Source organism: Tetrao urogallus (assembly GCF_951394365.1).
Source record: "Tetrao urogallus genome assembly, chromosome: 8".
Classification (NCBI taxonomy): Eukaryota; Metazoa; Chordata; class Aves; order Galliformes; family Phasianidae; genus Tetrao; species Tetrao urogallus.
In genome coordinates, this window is record NC_136821.1 from 27,452,752 (window position 1) to 27,468,140 (window position 15,389).

At 35.3% G+C, this 15,389-nt stretch overlaps 1 protein-coding gene across 1 annotated transcript in view; it reads left to right on the forward strand.

Annotated features, from left to right (window-relative positions):
- DNAH7 (dynein axonemal heavy chain 7) overlaps positions 1 to 15,389 on the forward strand; it is a gene marked incomplete at both ends in the record, with an annotated part of 102,359 nt that overhangs the window by 20,842 nt on the left and 66,128 nt on the right. The window contains 6 exons of the mRNA XM_079539127.1: positions 1,215 to 1,361; positions 1,944 to 2,629; positions 5,046 to 5,232; positions 9,178 to 9,371; positions 10,185 to 10,383; positions 12,473 to 12,613. Coding sequence (XP_079395253.1) covers positions 1,215 to 1,361; positions 1,944 to 2,629; positions 5,046 to 5,232; positions 9,178 to 9,371; positions 10,185 to 10,383; positions 12,473 to 12,613 — 1,554 coding nt within the window. The remainder of the gene's footprint in view (positions 1 to 1,214; positions 1,362 to 1,943; positions 2,630 to 5,045; positions 5,233 to 9,177; positions 9,372 to 10,184; positions 10,384 to 12,472; positions 12,614 to 15,389) is intronic.

Here is a 15,389-nt window from a genome sequence, read left to right on the forward strand (position 1 = left end):
GATATTAACTAATTTTTGTCTGTTTTCCACTCATTAGTATTTCAGACATGGTTAATTTTAAAATACAAACCACACATCATATTTTGCTTTCTAAAAGCTCTTTGGTTACAAAATTTTCATTGATGTTGATGAAGGCTCTCTATATGGAATAGTAAAATTCAGATAGCTCCTTTAAAGGCATATTTATGTCTCGAGAAGATCCTTGTAATTGCAGTATATGAAATTTATGTTATAGGTCCAAGAAAACAATAATAATAATAAAGTATTAGTTTATGTGTGATTTTGCTGTTAGCGTAATGGCAAACGTCTTCAAACGTGAATTAAGATGTATTTTTTTTTTTAAACATTTTTTTTTCTCTGCTACATTCTTTATTTCATTATATTTACAAGACTCTTAGGTTACATTTTACTACACGAGTGCACAAGGATTGCTAATTATTAGGTTGCTGATGTGTCAGGGTTACTGCCTGTATAAACATATGCTTTGGCTTTCTTTTGCTCCCTACTGTAATTAAAGTTTTGTCTTAGACAGTAAATATTTGGAGATAGTGAGTTTCTGTGTTTATGAGGTATGTTCAAAGAAGGAGCTTCTAAGTTTCTTTTTGTATTACAAATAAATGTGCAGCATGCACTGCGTTACCTTGGAGCTGGTTATTGCTTTGCATGGTCTGATGCTTGTTTTCAGACACTGACCACTACTGGTACCTGCTGTGACATGTTTGTGGTCAAGTGGTATATATGAGGAAAAAATCTGTCCTTGAACTGTCTGGCTTTAAGACAAGATATGCCTATGTCTTATGAAAATGTTTAGCTTTATCTGTCGTTTGATTAAGCAAATCCTATTATTGCATTTCAATCTGTGGTACACTAGTTTCTTCAGTTTAGCTTTCTGTTATTTGCCTGCCAGCTGTGTCCACCACAGCTGAAATTTCTGTGTCTGACTATATCCTATATCCTATGGCATAGCAGAGGGGAAACCAAAGTCACTTCTGTCATTTAGCCCAGTAAGTCACTGCAGCTAATAGTAAAATTCAGGTCAAATTCTGTAATGTGAGTGGAACAGATACTAAAGATTTCATATTCTGGATGCTGGATGTCTGCAAGTGTGAAGTATCCTATTATAGTGAAATCAGAATTATTCGTTATTCCTCCTTTATACAGAAGATTAACTTTATTGTGACTTTTTATTTTTTTTCTTCATATGCTTTGATTAGGTACGGCGTGAACAATTTGTGGAGGACCTGAAAAGCTATTTTAAGCAGGTTGAAGAACTCAGCACATTTGGAGATGTTCAGGAAGTCAATAGATATTTGAAGAAGGCACAAGCACTAAAAGCAAAGTTGGATCTTGCTGCTGAAAAGGTACAGATTGTAGTCTAAACTAGTCCGATAGTTTGAATTGGAAGGTTTAATATTTGTGTTTCCAGAGCCAAGAGTTTAATTAGTAATGCAGTTACTGATATGTAGCAAAATCATTCCTTATTCATCTCTGAAACATTGTATGCAATTTACAGTTTAAACAAAATTTGCATGATTAATTGTTACTATATGATCTTAATGGTATAGTAGTTCGCATAGAAGAAAAGTGGATGAAGTTTGTGTAGGTTTGCATGGATCTATATTCTGTAAAGTATAAATTCTGATGCTTGTTGTTCCCTCCTGTCTGTTATCGCCTCTGTATTGATGCAAATTATGGAGGAATGTCCAGGTACTGTTTTAAACTTCTGTCTGTACTCATCTATTGATAAGCACAATGTTGAGCTGTCAGAAGGATCGCTTTAACTGCAGTCAGTGGCAGCAGTTGAATAATTGACTAGCTTAGTAACTCAAAACATAGTTTGAAGCTCATTGAAAATACTAGACAACCTCTGTAATACCCATGACAAGGACTTGATAGCATGTAGAGCTTGGTTTATATTTCGTACTTCTGTTCTCTCTGCACAGATTGATCAATTTAATGCAGAAGAAGAGTCATTTGGATGGCCAGTATCTCAGTACCCTCAGCACAAAACAATCCGGAATGTTCTTGCTCCTTATCTACGTCTCTATGAAATGACTGTTGAATTCAACAGAAAGCACGAGAACTGGACAGAGGGGTCATTTATGGAAGTGGATCCAGACAAAGTAGAGGGAGATGTAGGAAACTACTGGCACGGATTGTATAAGCTAGAAAAATCTTTCCACAATTCTCCAAGTACTTTAGCACTAACACGGCAGGTTAAATCAAAAGTAGAGGAATTCAAACGCCACATTCCTCTAATTCAGGTGATTTGCAGTCCTGGCTTGCAAGAAAGGCACTGGGAAGAAATGTCAAAAATTGCTGGTTTCCCTCTGTCTCCTTCTGAAGACTCAAATCTTCTGACTTACATAAATTTGCACCTTGAACCATTCCTAGAACAATTTGAAGCAATCAGTGAAACAGCTAGCAAAGAATATTCACTTGAGAAAGCTTTAACAAAAATGATTTCTGAGTGGGATCCAATGGAGTTCACTCTTCTTGCCTACAGAGAAACAGGAACCCATATTTTGTCATCAGTAGATGATATTCAGCTGTTATTGGATGATCACATTGTTAAAACTCAGACTATGAGAGGCTCTCAATTCATTAAGCATTATGAAAAGAGGATAAGGTAAGCTTTTTGTTTTATTTTCCAATAGAAAGTCACAAAGTGATCTTGCCTAGAAGAAGTGATAGATTATGATTAATCAAGAATATAGGGCCTTCACTTGTTTTTGTCCTCCTTAAGGAGTGAGTTAATCTCATCTTAAAAAGCTAAGGCTTTTGTCTGTGTCAAAGAAAGCATTATTTACTTTTAAGCATGCTTTTTACTACTGATTTAAAGTGCCAGTGCATTGGAGGGGCCACAATACAGATTTGACATGCTCTGGTATTGAAGGCAGCAGACTGTAACTTTGCTTTTGTTTAACCAAATAGTTTAAATTTGAGTTAAAGAAGGAAAGATTGTGAACTAAGAAAATCTAGATTAACCTTTCTACATAAATTTTAAAGCTGCTGAATCTTTCAGCCGTGCATTAAAATGTTAATTAAAAATGTTAGCCTTTTTTAAAGGAGACGCAGAAAAATTAAAATGAGACAAATTCTAGGGAAGGAATGGAAGGTGTTTTTCATTATAATGCAGAAACTTGAAGTCCAGAACTTAGCTTAACATGTTAAAAAAATCATATACTTTTATCTCTGTGCCCTATTTTTAATGTGATTTTTGTCTTCAGTAAATCCTTTACTTGCTTCATGAATTTCTCAAACATAGCCATATTGTGGAATAAGATCTTGAATCTAAAGTTTGCCCATAATTATCTAGCTCTGTAAGTACTTCCAAACTCCCATCAGCGTCCAAAAAAAGAAATTTCTGATTTCAGCATGTAAGAAACATGTATGCGTGCTTATACATATATGCGCATACATTCCGATGAGTACTAATTTTCTTATTACTACTGCACCGTAGTAAAAGTATTTAGGGAAGAGTTCCTTATTAATGTAAAATGGTTGTCTTTACCTATTTAACTATAAAATGTGTTTAGGAAAAGAGTAAACACACTATGGCAGTTTTGATGATCTTTTTTTTATATTTAATTTTTTAAAGTTTTTTTTTTTAATCAGTGGGACTTGTGATAGTACAAAGAATAACTTCTGTATTTGAGATCCAGGTGACTACAGAGTAGTTGCTTTCTCAATAGCCCAACAAACATGTAGAATTCTGGATTCCTGCCTGAGAGTTTTCCAAATTCCTTGGTTAAAATTTTGGTATAACAAAATTAACTTTCCTCTTGGAAAAAACACTTGGAGAGCTGCATTTTTCTTTGCCTTTTGGTAAAAGGAAGATCACTATACACGATATATAAATGCCAGTGCCTAGAAGATGAAAGAGAGACTTAGGGGTGGAGAAGATACATGGAAGAGTAGCTGTTGGTTAGAATCTGTAGCAGGTAAATGGGTGAATTGGCAAGTATATTTTCACATGTATCATTTTACTGAATTCTCTGCAGCCCACCATGTATGATGGTCTGGTTGAGAAAATTAGTGTTTTGTACAGTACTGTTTTGTACAGTACATATTTCAACAGCATGCTCTTCTGAAATATTTCTATCTGCACTACCCAGTGATATGAGAATTGCAAAATGATGTGCTGTTTTTACAAAGAATTATTTCAAATTGTCTGTGTCAGTGAATTAGAAATACTAATGACATCAGAGAATTGACGATACCATGTCTGTGATACTGGTGAGGTAGTGAAAATTATCAAATTATGGTACCAACTGATAAATAAGTGAAGATGGAATAACTATTGAATAATAAAATTATGTACAGATATTGACGTGCAATAATATTGATGGAGTCTTTATCAACAAAAATGTTCAACATACACCCTGGGAATTTGAATTCAGAAATAAGTGATGCTTTAAGTGCCTTATATTGGCTATTTATTACTTGACTTCTTTTAATTAAGACAAAATGACTTCCTAGGACAATATCTACCTGCTGTAGGGAACCTGCTTTGGCAGGGGGGTTGGACTTGATGATCTCTGGAGGTCCCTTCCAACCCCTACAATTCTGTGATTCTGTGATCTACACATTTATGGCTTAATTTTCAACATTATGTTACTTTTGTGGCTTTCTTTTGCACCTAGCACACAATTAGACATACCAATCTGGGCTTTTGTGTATGCCAACAACCTGACTAAATACTCAGTTTCTCTGAACTGAATTGAACTTGTCCATACATACTACATGCTAAAGTGCGTGCTCTGTTCATTCGCTGGTACTGTTAGTCTTCTTATTAGTTTTAGTCTATGAAATCCTAGAGTCAACCTTACAGAAAATACGTAGTTTAAATACACACAGATGATTCTGTTGCAGAAACAAGTGTGGACATTTTAATGCAGGAAACCAGGTGAGATGAGTGTGATACTCGGTTGCAGTATTAAAACTTAGGCCTGCTGAATATACAAGTTGCCAAAAAGGTCTCAGCAGTGTGGGAGGAGTGTTCTGGTAGTGTCAATCCATGCATTTGAACTGCTGTTTCACAGGGAATGGGAAGGAAAGCTGTTGTTACTGCAGGACATCCTGGATGAATGGCTGAAGGTTCAGGCTACGTGGCTTTATTTGGAGCCAATTTTCAGTTCTCCTGACATCATGGCTCAGATGCCTGAGGAAAGCAGGCAATTCAATACTGTTTTTAAAACTTGGAAAGACTTGATGAGATCAGTTTTTCAGGTAAGTGTCCGTGTCTTAAGAATATGGGTTGAATCTATAGTACTTACTAGAAAATTGCTTCTGGTAGCACAGTTAATCAGTTTTCTGTTTCTTAGCCCCATTTCTTAGATTCTTTCAAAAATGATTTTGTAGAATTGTTTCATATTGAATCATAGAAGCACTGCTTGGGAGGGATCACTGGGGTTCAAAGTGGAACACTTGCCAGCACTGGATCAAGCCAGCCACAAACTTCCAAGGACAGGGAATCTTTGGAGATAACTTCCAGAGACTTTGATGCTGTGCATTGTAATGTCTAAGCTGAGTGCCCCATGCAAATATCTGTACCTGTTGCTCCTTGTTGTCCAGTTGTCACTATGGAGAAAAGCTTGGGTCTGTGGTGTTTTCCATTGTTTGGTTGCTGTTTTATTTTTGTTCTGATTTGTTCTTTGGTTGCACTTCGAGTAGTTCCAGGCTCCAGTTAAATTTTACATTAGTTTTCTTCTCATCCTTTCTTTCCTGCTGCATGTACACTCTCTTCTCCTTCAGCCATGCCCTCATGCTCTTTCTTTCTTCCATCTTCTAATGTAGAAGAAAAATCAGAAACTTATCAAGCTAATGTGAAATCAGCAGTGCTCACTCTAGGGAAGAATCAGGTAAAAATAGTAATAATAAAAAGGCAAGAATTTCAGAGCTGTGTTGTGCAATAAATTTGTAAATGTTGTGTCTGCTGAATTATCTTCTTAAAGAATATCTTCTAATTTATTTGGTGCTAAAAAAAATATTTGTTGCTAATCAATTCTGAATTATTTTTGAATGTGATGTATCTTATCACTGGTAGAAAACAATGTTTTTTTGTTTGTGCAGGGGCTTATAAATGCCAAAAAAGTAGTTTAATGAACCAAAGCTTATTTTCTCTAAACAAGTGTGCCTTGTGTTCCAGTAGATGGCACTCTATTTCCACAAATACTGTTTCTATTTACGTCTTGAGTATTGTTCCTCAGTCAATTGGAATGGTCTTTCTTAAATAATAATGCAAACTTGAGTCTGCTTTTTTGTGCATTTATACGTGGCTGTGTAATGAAATTGTGAGAGGAATCAAAATGCTTCCTTTATTTCCTTAGCTATCCCTCACCAACTTGAATAATCATTTATTAGCAATTCATTAAAACTACTGAATTTAAGCAAAGCGTTAATGAGGATTAAAGGATTTATTTTCTGCTTGTCTTAAATAAATAAATAAGTAAATAAGATCACACAAAAACTAGAATACAGAAGTATTTATATTTCTTTTGAGGAAGAAAGAGAAGAAAGAAATTCAAGGCTGCAACCTGTGATATATTAAAAATGATACTTGAAAACTGAAGTTAGTGATGTCCTTTTAGATGGGTACTAGAACTGTTTTCATACACTTCATTTATAGTTTTTGTGACGCAGCTTGCTTTTTTGCTTCAAATTGATAAAAAACAGAACTGAAGTTTTGAATGACTCAGGATGGACGCATTCCCTTTTTCTCCTTCATGCCTTAGCAGAGCTGTAAATAGGAATTACGTGTTGAGAAACAAAACTTTTGGTTTTTTTTTCCTCACCTTTTTTTTTTCCATGTGAAAGAATAACTAAGTAGAAAGAATCCGTGTCTGGTGCTGGCAGCATGGCTTTGATTTTCTCCACCAGCTGCACTTACAAACATGCTAAGAAAGGAAGCAATTCCTTTTTCTGTTGCACCGGTTATGCATTACAACGTGTTTTGTAAAACAGATGATTAACTGCATTTGCATGCTGACAGATTAATTACCTACATATAGATGAGAAATATGAGTACTCAATTTACTTTGTTCTGTTTTGGTATGATGCAAGAGGGAAGTAACAGAAGGTAAATGTATTTCATGTTGAAGAGAACACTGCTTATTATGTTAGAGGGCCACAACCTATGAGGATTAATTAGATAAGCATACAGTTATGTTTTTGTTGTTGTTTATTTGTTTTCGGTAGATTAGAAGCATATTTGCATTATGAGCAGGGAACTGAACCAAAGCTAAATGCAAACTGCAAATCATTTCAGAACGTTACGAGTTTTTGAACTGTAGCTGAGTTTGGAATTTGTTATTGAATGCTCCCAACTGAGGTTGAACAGCAGTCAGGATGGTAGATCAGAGATGCGTTGTTGCTCTGTGAGGAATTAATTTCTCATAGAAACATTCTGGGCTTTGCACAGCAGTCTGTCTTGTCTCTCTTCATCTGTCACTGCAGCATGACCAACCCTTCTGCACTGTGATACTGTGTAATTCTGCAAGCCCCACCAGGAACTTTTTTTTGAATGAGACATTCTGTTTTGTGACAAAACTGCTCCTACTGGAAATAGTTGGGCTGCATCTTTGATTTTTACTCTTACTGCTGCATTATTCTACAGCCAGGAGTTCTTGCATGTCCTTCACAGATTGATTAGCCTGAAATAGTCCCTACTGATTTCTTTGGTGTTTCTCGTCGTTTATTTCATTGTGTACTTACATTTTTTTTCCCCTGTAACCCTGGTCACGTGTAGTATATAGTACTCTTACAGGTACAAACTCACTGGACAGAGCCTAAGATTTCTAGTTACTCTGTTTCCTTCTCTTCTGTGGCCTCAATCAAATTCCAGGGAAATGCAGGTGGTAAAGGAAAAGCTATTGAAGTGTGTTCCCAGACTAATCACTTTGCCTTCCCTTCCCGTGATGTTGTAGAACTTTATGCATTGCAACAAGAGTAAGCTTGAATCAGTTGAATGGTCAGCAAGTCAGGTAATATAAACCAGTATGGGCCTGAACAGTGCAGTGCTGGAATAAATTCATTCATACGTGAACCCACAACACACACAACAGGTTCTAAGTAGAAACATTTGTTTGGTCTGACTTCCACTGTCATAAATTTGCACATCTGGATTTCCTACTTGGAAATATCTCTCATTTTGCTGCAAAAATTCCATACTTGGTGAGTGGCTTAAAATGTTAATGGAAATTAGGCTGGAAATTGATAGGTCACAAGCTATATATAAAATGCCAGAGTTTGATGTTCAGACAACTGTATTTCTTTCAAACTTGCTTTTTAGCTTGATGATCTTCAGGTCATTTGCAAAACCTTTTAATTTTATGCATTTTTTTTAAATTAATTTAAGCAACTTTCAACTCATGCAATATATATTTCTTTAAGCACATATGTTCTTTTCACTGAAGGTGTTAATTTGAAAGGCAGTAGCTGAGGGATATATGTTGTTATCTACTCAGTGTAAAAATATAAGGAACTGTTTATCAAGCAGTGTATCTTAGCATGTGTTATTCAGGTGCTATTGTAAAAAATAAAAAAAAATTGTGATTCTTCTAAAGAATCTGTAACTTTATATTAGCAAAAATCTTTAAAGATGTCTTTAGTTAGTAATCATTAGGGTAAGAGAATGCCTTTTTCAGAGCATATCACTAGTTAATGTTAGTACTGAAGTCCTATAGACAGTAGCAGTGCTGCCTACTTGCAATTTTGCCATCTCAACTCATGATCTTATGTATAGAAGTATTTTACATGAGAAAAGAGATCATTTTTTTTTTTACATTGGAATTTTATAGATTACCAGATGAAGTGTGTGTCAGAATTGTTGCCATACAAGTATACTTAAAAATCTGTCACAATCTTTTGCTGGCTCATTTTTCTTAATTATCTGGGTTTGATTAAGGGGTAGATTGCTGTTGGTTCAACAAAATGACAGGAATCACTCTGATGAATTGATTATGTTTTGAAAATTATTTTCAGAAATAGTAAATGTAGTTTAATGCCAACTGCCTGTTTTTCCAGTGAAGCCAGAAACTAAAGATTATAAATTGTAATTCTGGCAATTACAGAGTAAAGAAAAGTATGAAATAAAGTTTAGTTTTGCTCAAGACTTTTACTGCTTTCTGTGTGAGTAGACATGAATGTTTTTATATGGTTTGATTTCTCTTTCAGGACAAACATGTGCTGGCAGTGGTAACAATAGACAAGATGTTGGAGAAACTGAGGAAGTGCAATGAATTTCTGGAGATAATTCTCAAGGGACTTAATGAATACCTAGAGAAGAAGCGCCTGTTTTTCCCAAGATTCTTTTTTTTATCTAATGATGAACTCCTTGAGATTCTTTCAGAGACCAAAGATCCTACCCGGTACCGTAGTATTTACTAGATGCATTTGTAACTCGTGCATGCAGACAGGCTTGCCTTATTGTTTCTCTGTTTTTCTATAACTTTTTTTTTTCCCCACTGACAACCATGGCGTTAAGAATGTACGAGGTTGGATTTTGTATTAGGCAAATGCAGAATGATTTTTAATGCAAGTAATTGAATTCTTCTTTGTTTCCTAAACTAGTAACCTTTCTGTACACAGTTTTTCAGAAAATTCAAGAGTCCAATTAATAATTCATAGTGAAATTAGCATACTGTGTTGTTTTTTTCCCAGTGGAAAATTGGACATCAGGTAGGATCCATACACTGCAGTTTTATTCTCATTGTTCAGATCTGATAGCGTCCAGTGCAAGGCCATGCAAGGATAAGAATTAAAATAATGAACAACCTTCTAATTACTAAGAAATATTAATGCAGTGCAATTAATAGGGTTGTTTTACTTAAATTCATTAATATTTACAATAGTTCTGTGGAAAGGTATAAATAATGAAATTTTATGCAATTTAGGTGGATTAACTGTTAAAGAGAGGATTCCTATTTATCTTTTTTGGGTTATATATTACAGAAAACAGAAGTAATATTGTACATCTTTAACTGGTCCTCTCAAAGTCGTGCAGTGGGCTTCTTGTAGGTGTAATACAAAACAACTACTGTAGAGGATAATAATTTTATTAATAAGCTTAAAATGACCATTAATTTCTTTGAAAGTATTTTTTGTGAAAAGTTAGATCTACTTTTCTTAGATTGGAAAGGAAACAATGGCAGAAGCAGTTTAATATTAGTTTTGCTTTCTAGAGTACAGCCTCACCTGAAAAAATGTTTTGAAGGAATTGCAAGAGTGGTGTTTACTGATGTGTTAGATATTACACACATTAAAAGTAGTGAAGGAGAGACTGTGAAACTCACGCAGACCATTTCAACCTCTGAAGCTAGAGGTCAAGTTGAAAGATGGCTCCTTGAACTGGAGGCAGCTATGCTGAATTCTGTCCACAAGGTAACAAATCATAAAGCTTTTATTTTTCTCTGAAGCATGAAAAAAATAGTAAGGTGATTGATGTGTAGCTGTTCAAAGTTTGAAAGTACTTAGTTGTGGCAGTTGTGCTGTGTGTCCAGCACAAAAACAGCTACGTTTAGGACATGAGAAAATGGCTCATAGAATGCAAGGAAACAGCCTCAAGTTGTGCCAGAGGAGGTTTGCATTGCATATCAGGGAGAATTTCTTTGTGGAAAGAGGGGCAGTGCATTGGAATAGGCTACCCAGGACAGTGATGTAGTCTGCATCCCTGGAAGCATTTAAGAAATGTGTCTGTGGTGCTGTGGGATGTGGTTTGGCGATAGACTTGGTAGTTAGGTAGGTGATTGGACTTGATCTTAAAGGTTTTCTCCAACTTAAACGGTTCTGTGGTATTTTGTCCTGGTGTTGGAGTGTTGGGAGGCGTAAGCAGTAAAGTTCATGGAAACTCATGCTTGAAGTTAAGCAAATATCAAGTAGTCTGTTGAATTAAGGCATTTAAGCATAATATCTTCTGAAGGCAGAAAGCCACCTTGATTACATGTCACTGCAACTGCAATTTGATTTGCCTTTATCAGTGGTTATAAGTAGTACCAAGTATTGATGTATTTAGGCATATTTGCTTTCAATACTTCTGGACCTCATTTCCAAATGAAGTTATGTAGTTATTCCTTAGGCTATTGTCATTTAGCCTTGATTTCTTCTGTTAACATTCATGTATACTGGAATCACTTTTTATTCTTTGCATGGCATGAGCATTAAAACCATGAATTCAGTCTATTAAGATTATACTTTTTTAAAACAAACAGCAACAACTAATCTGATACCAGTTTTCTGGATTTATAATGCTCTAAATTTCTTAAAAATGAAAAACTCCTGACCCAAGGATTCTTTTGTCAGAGATTGTACTCTTGGGGTGTGGTATTAAAGGACAAGATTCAAATGAAAGTATGCCCTTTTTTTTTAATACTCCTTTACTTCTTTTTTAAATTATTTTTTAATACTCCTCTTAATTCTGACTACCTTAATCACGATTCTGAACTCTTTCCAGATTGTATTATTCGAGTATTCACAAGATCACATTATCACGTCATATATTTAGCTCTCTCTGTCATTTTCTTTGTTTCTCTTCAATGTCAAGTAAGGTAATCAAATGTACATGCTTCTGACACTGTTGTGCAGTATTACAGTTTAATTATACTAATGGTGTGTCGGCAAATAGAAGTGACTAAATTCACCTGCTTGGTGCATATAAGTAAGAAGTGGCCGAGCACCATTTGTCTGCATTCACTCTTGATTTTTAAACTTTTATAATGATCTGAAACACATAATATTTATGTAGTAGTGGTGTCAAAGCAGATACATTTTTTCCGTAGTGGGTTATTCATGCTATTCCGTGTATGAATTGTTAAAAGTAACGAGATTTGGAAGTACAGGACATACAGCAGATTTTCATCCAACTAGTGTTACACTGATTTTCTGAGGAGACATCTAAATTTTCTGAAGCTTCTGCCTTACTCTTACTTAATTTTGTTAATGGAAGAAAGAAATGCAAAATGTTCAGGACTGAAAGATTTTCCTAAGTTTTTATTTCATTGGGATTATCCTTGAGTGGTGTAATAACCAGATTTATCATTCTGTTATTAGAAAATGTACATGAAGTTAGAGATAAGCTTAAATAATATGAACTGCAAAGTTCAAAGCTCTGTATTTATAGCAGAATAACCATATTTTAAAAAGACTTTTCAGTTTGGGTTGTTCATTCTAACTAAGCTGTATTTGCACTTGTTTTCTAGTTTCATTATAGATGGAGGTAGAAAATTTTATGTTTTCAGTGCCCTGAACGTGCTGTGAAATTAGTTCTCAGAAATTTTTTGTGATCGCTTGGTTCATGTTATCACATTCTCATTTTTTTAATCTTGGAGGGATTTTCTTGCAGGATGTCAGTGTCATAGCGTTAAAGTTGAGGCTGGTTTATTTTTGATTCTTAGTACTGCAGCCTAACCTAAATTCTAAAGCTAAACATTACTTATTTTCATATGTGGCTACCACGTGCTTCTATCCTATGTAGGTCATTCAGGATGCAATTGAAGCTTATCCCGAAACTGCACGTGTTGACTGGGTACGAGAGTGGCCTGGACAAACTGTTCTTTGTGTATCCCAAACTTTCTGGACGATGCAGGTAGAGATGTCTATTAGAAATGGCCAGAAGGTAAGATTATTCACTGTATATTTAAATTTTGTGCAATTGATGTAACGCAGTGATGAATCCAACCTTTAGTTATCTTTTTGAACGAGTAGCTGCTCAGTGTAATAATTAATCCTTTTAATACCTACTTTGAAGGTACACTTGAGCTGTGATTCTTGAAGACTTTGAAGTTAATATTTTCTTTTGAATGTAGGCATGCTTCAGCACACTATCAGAATACATTCTGCATAGCTTAACACGTATATTACACGTTTCTGTGAAAACAGGTCATTGGTGTATTCAGATGCTATTAACTAGCATGGATAGTCTCTGTCTGTAACTTAGCTTAGCTTCCTACATGTTCAGTACTTGTTATAAATATGGGCTAACACTAGCAGAAGATAAGTACTGTCTTCACTCTTGTCAAACAATGAGTGCATGGTTGATACAGAACATGTTATCTGTTCATTAGGTGGTGAGAAGAAAGGTACCGAAGGCATTGAATTAAGATTCAGGATCTGTGTTTTGCAAAATCTTTCCTCTGTTTCATCAGTAAGGATTGCTATTACCTGTTGTATTTGGAAATGTTCCAGACTTGTTACTAGATAAGTGTTATCGTCTGAGGCAACTAAATTTTCATTCTTTGATGCTAGGAGAGAAAGGAGCATCAGGGTTTACATAAAACAGTATCTTTGGCACTTCATGCTACTTTCTCTTACCAATTTTTGCGATGTGATGCTATCAACTGGAGAAACATCTGCAGTATTTGTGTTTTGGGGTTCTTGCTGTTCGTAACACAAACTTGCTGTTATAACACAAACACAAACTTAAACCTACTCCTTATTCTATATATGGAGGAGTATTTCAAGGCCATGTAACGCCACTTATTCACAAGTGGAAGCAATGGCTTCTGATAATAGTGGGCATTTCAAGAAGCTTTATTTGTCAGATAGACAGGAGGTAAAAAAAAAAGCTTCTGAGTGGACAGAACTGAAGGAAGAAGAGAACAGTATTTCTAATACAAGGAATAAGTCTTGCAATGGACTAAAAGATTTGAAAAGAATTTGTTTTTCTAGTAGTGAGGGAGATCCTCAGTTCTCTCGGGAAAGAAGGAAGGCTTCTACATACCGCACCATTTATCTTCTCTTGGTGAAAGTCTTTCAGGAAGGAGAAATGGAAATTCTAACCTTAGAGATTTTAAATCCAGCATAAAATCCAGAGACTTCAAAGCCAGCATCATCTTAAGAGGTTGTTAGTGAATAAAAGTAAGAAGTTAAGGAATTATTAAATTAATTTGGTTTTGGGAATGTTTGTTACGGAATTTTGAGCCTAGACAAGGCTCTTGTCTAGCCTATGTTAAGTCTTTTCTATACCTGGTTATTCAGGGAAACCTGTCACTTCTGTAGGCTTTACTCAAATTGTTTTGTACTGGTAGTTCTGCCCATCTGGCCCCAGCCCAAGAATCTTCATTTTGCTGCAGAAAGAGACTTGTATGTAGTGAAGGACTGGGAGGAGGTTTGCATCTCCTAACAGTCTGTCACAGATCTTGGACAAGGAGCACTTTCAGTCTCAGAACATTCAAAATTCTTTATCTGTACCATTTCCATTTTGTATTAAAGCATATGAAACATAAACAGTCACTGACCACATGAGAGGCGTTCTGTGTGACACAACTTTATCCTGGTGAAAATAAATGGTATCCTACCTACAGCATCATGTTTTGCTGACATCAAAGGCACTCTGTGCATACAGTGACAAAACACTTCTTTTTTTAACAGAAGCTCTTCAGTGTTTTCTGGGACAGGATACCAGTCTCATTTAAATCACTTCTTATGATCAAAAATTTACTCATATACACATGCATACACACGCAGGCATATACACAGGATTCTTTTCAGCTTTTTTTAGTTGTTTCCAACAGATAACTGTATAAAGGTACAAGTTTTTTATTAAAACAAATAGTGAGGTAAGATGTGTAGAAACAAAACTGTTTCATAAATTTACAGAGTAATATTTTGTGGAACGCTTTCATTTTCAGTGGAGTATATAGTCAGAAGTGCAGTAGTAAAGAGTGATACTGAAATGGGAGATGAGAACATACTAGTATCTAGGTTTTTACAAGTTTGCTTGGTGAAAGCTTGGTGGTAAGCAAATGGGTTTTTATCCCTGCCTTGAGTGGTGTGTTTTGGATGCTGCCTGATTGAAACTTCTGAAGCAACTCATAATATTGAAGCGATTTTGAACTTTTTTTGTTTCTTTATATTCGTAAATTAAAAATAAGTAATTTTAAGTGGATGATTTAATCAAGCTTAGTGTTTGGGAAATAGTTAGCTGGGGTGAGAGACGTGAAAATAAGAAAAATTCATTGGTGGTTACTGCTGCCAGAGTATGCGAAGATGAACAACGTTCTAGTGTGGAGAAAAATCTAAACCAGATGTAGGTAAGTTTTTCTCCAGACAAATAGCAGAAATTTCTAACTTTTCTGTAAGGATTCAGAGCAGTCAGGCTTACTGTGGACCTTCAGTGAATGCAGCTTCCTGAAAGAGCATGCATTTGAGTGCAAAAGATATGGATGTCTAAGTGGCAAACTCTAACTGTTTCCAGGTTCCGATGTCTTTTTTTTAATTTGTTTAGTGAAGCACTTATCACTTCTCAGTATTGATGTAAGTGCTTTCCTTAAATTGGACCTTTCCTATTTACTGCAACCTATGAGAATGAAAAGGATTATGACTGGATTGTTCCTAACTACTGTAGAGCTTAAAGGTTTTTTTCTAGTATTGTGATGTTCCTTAATCATAGA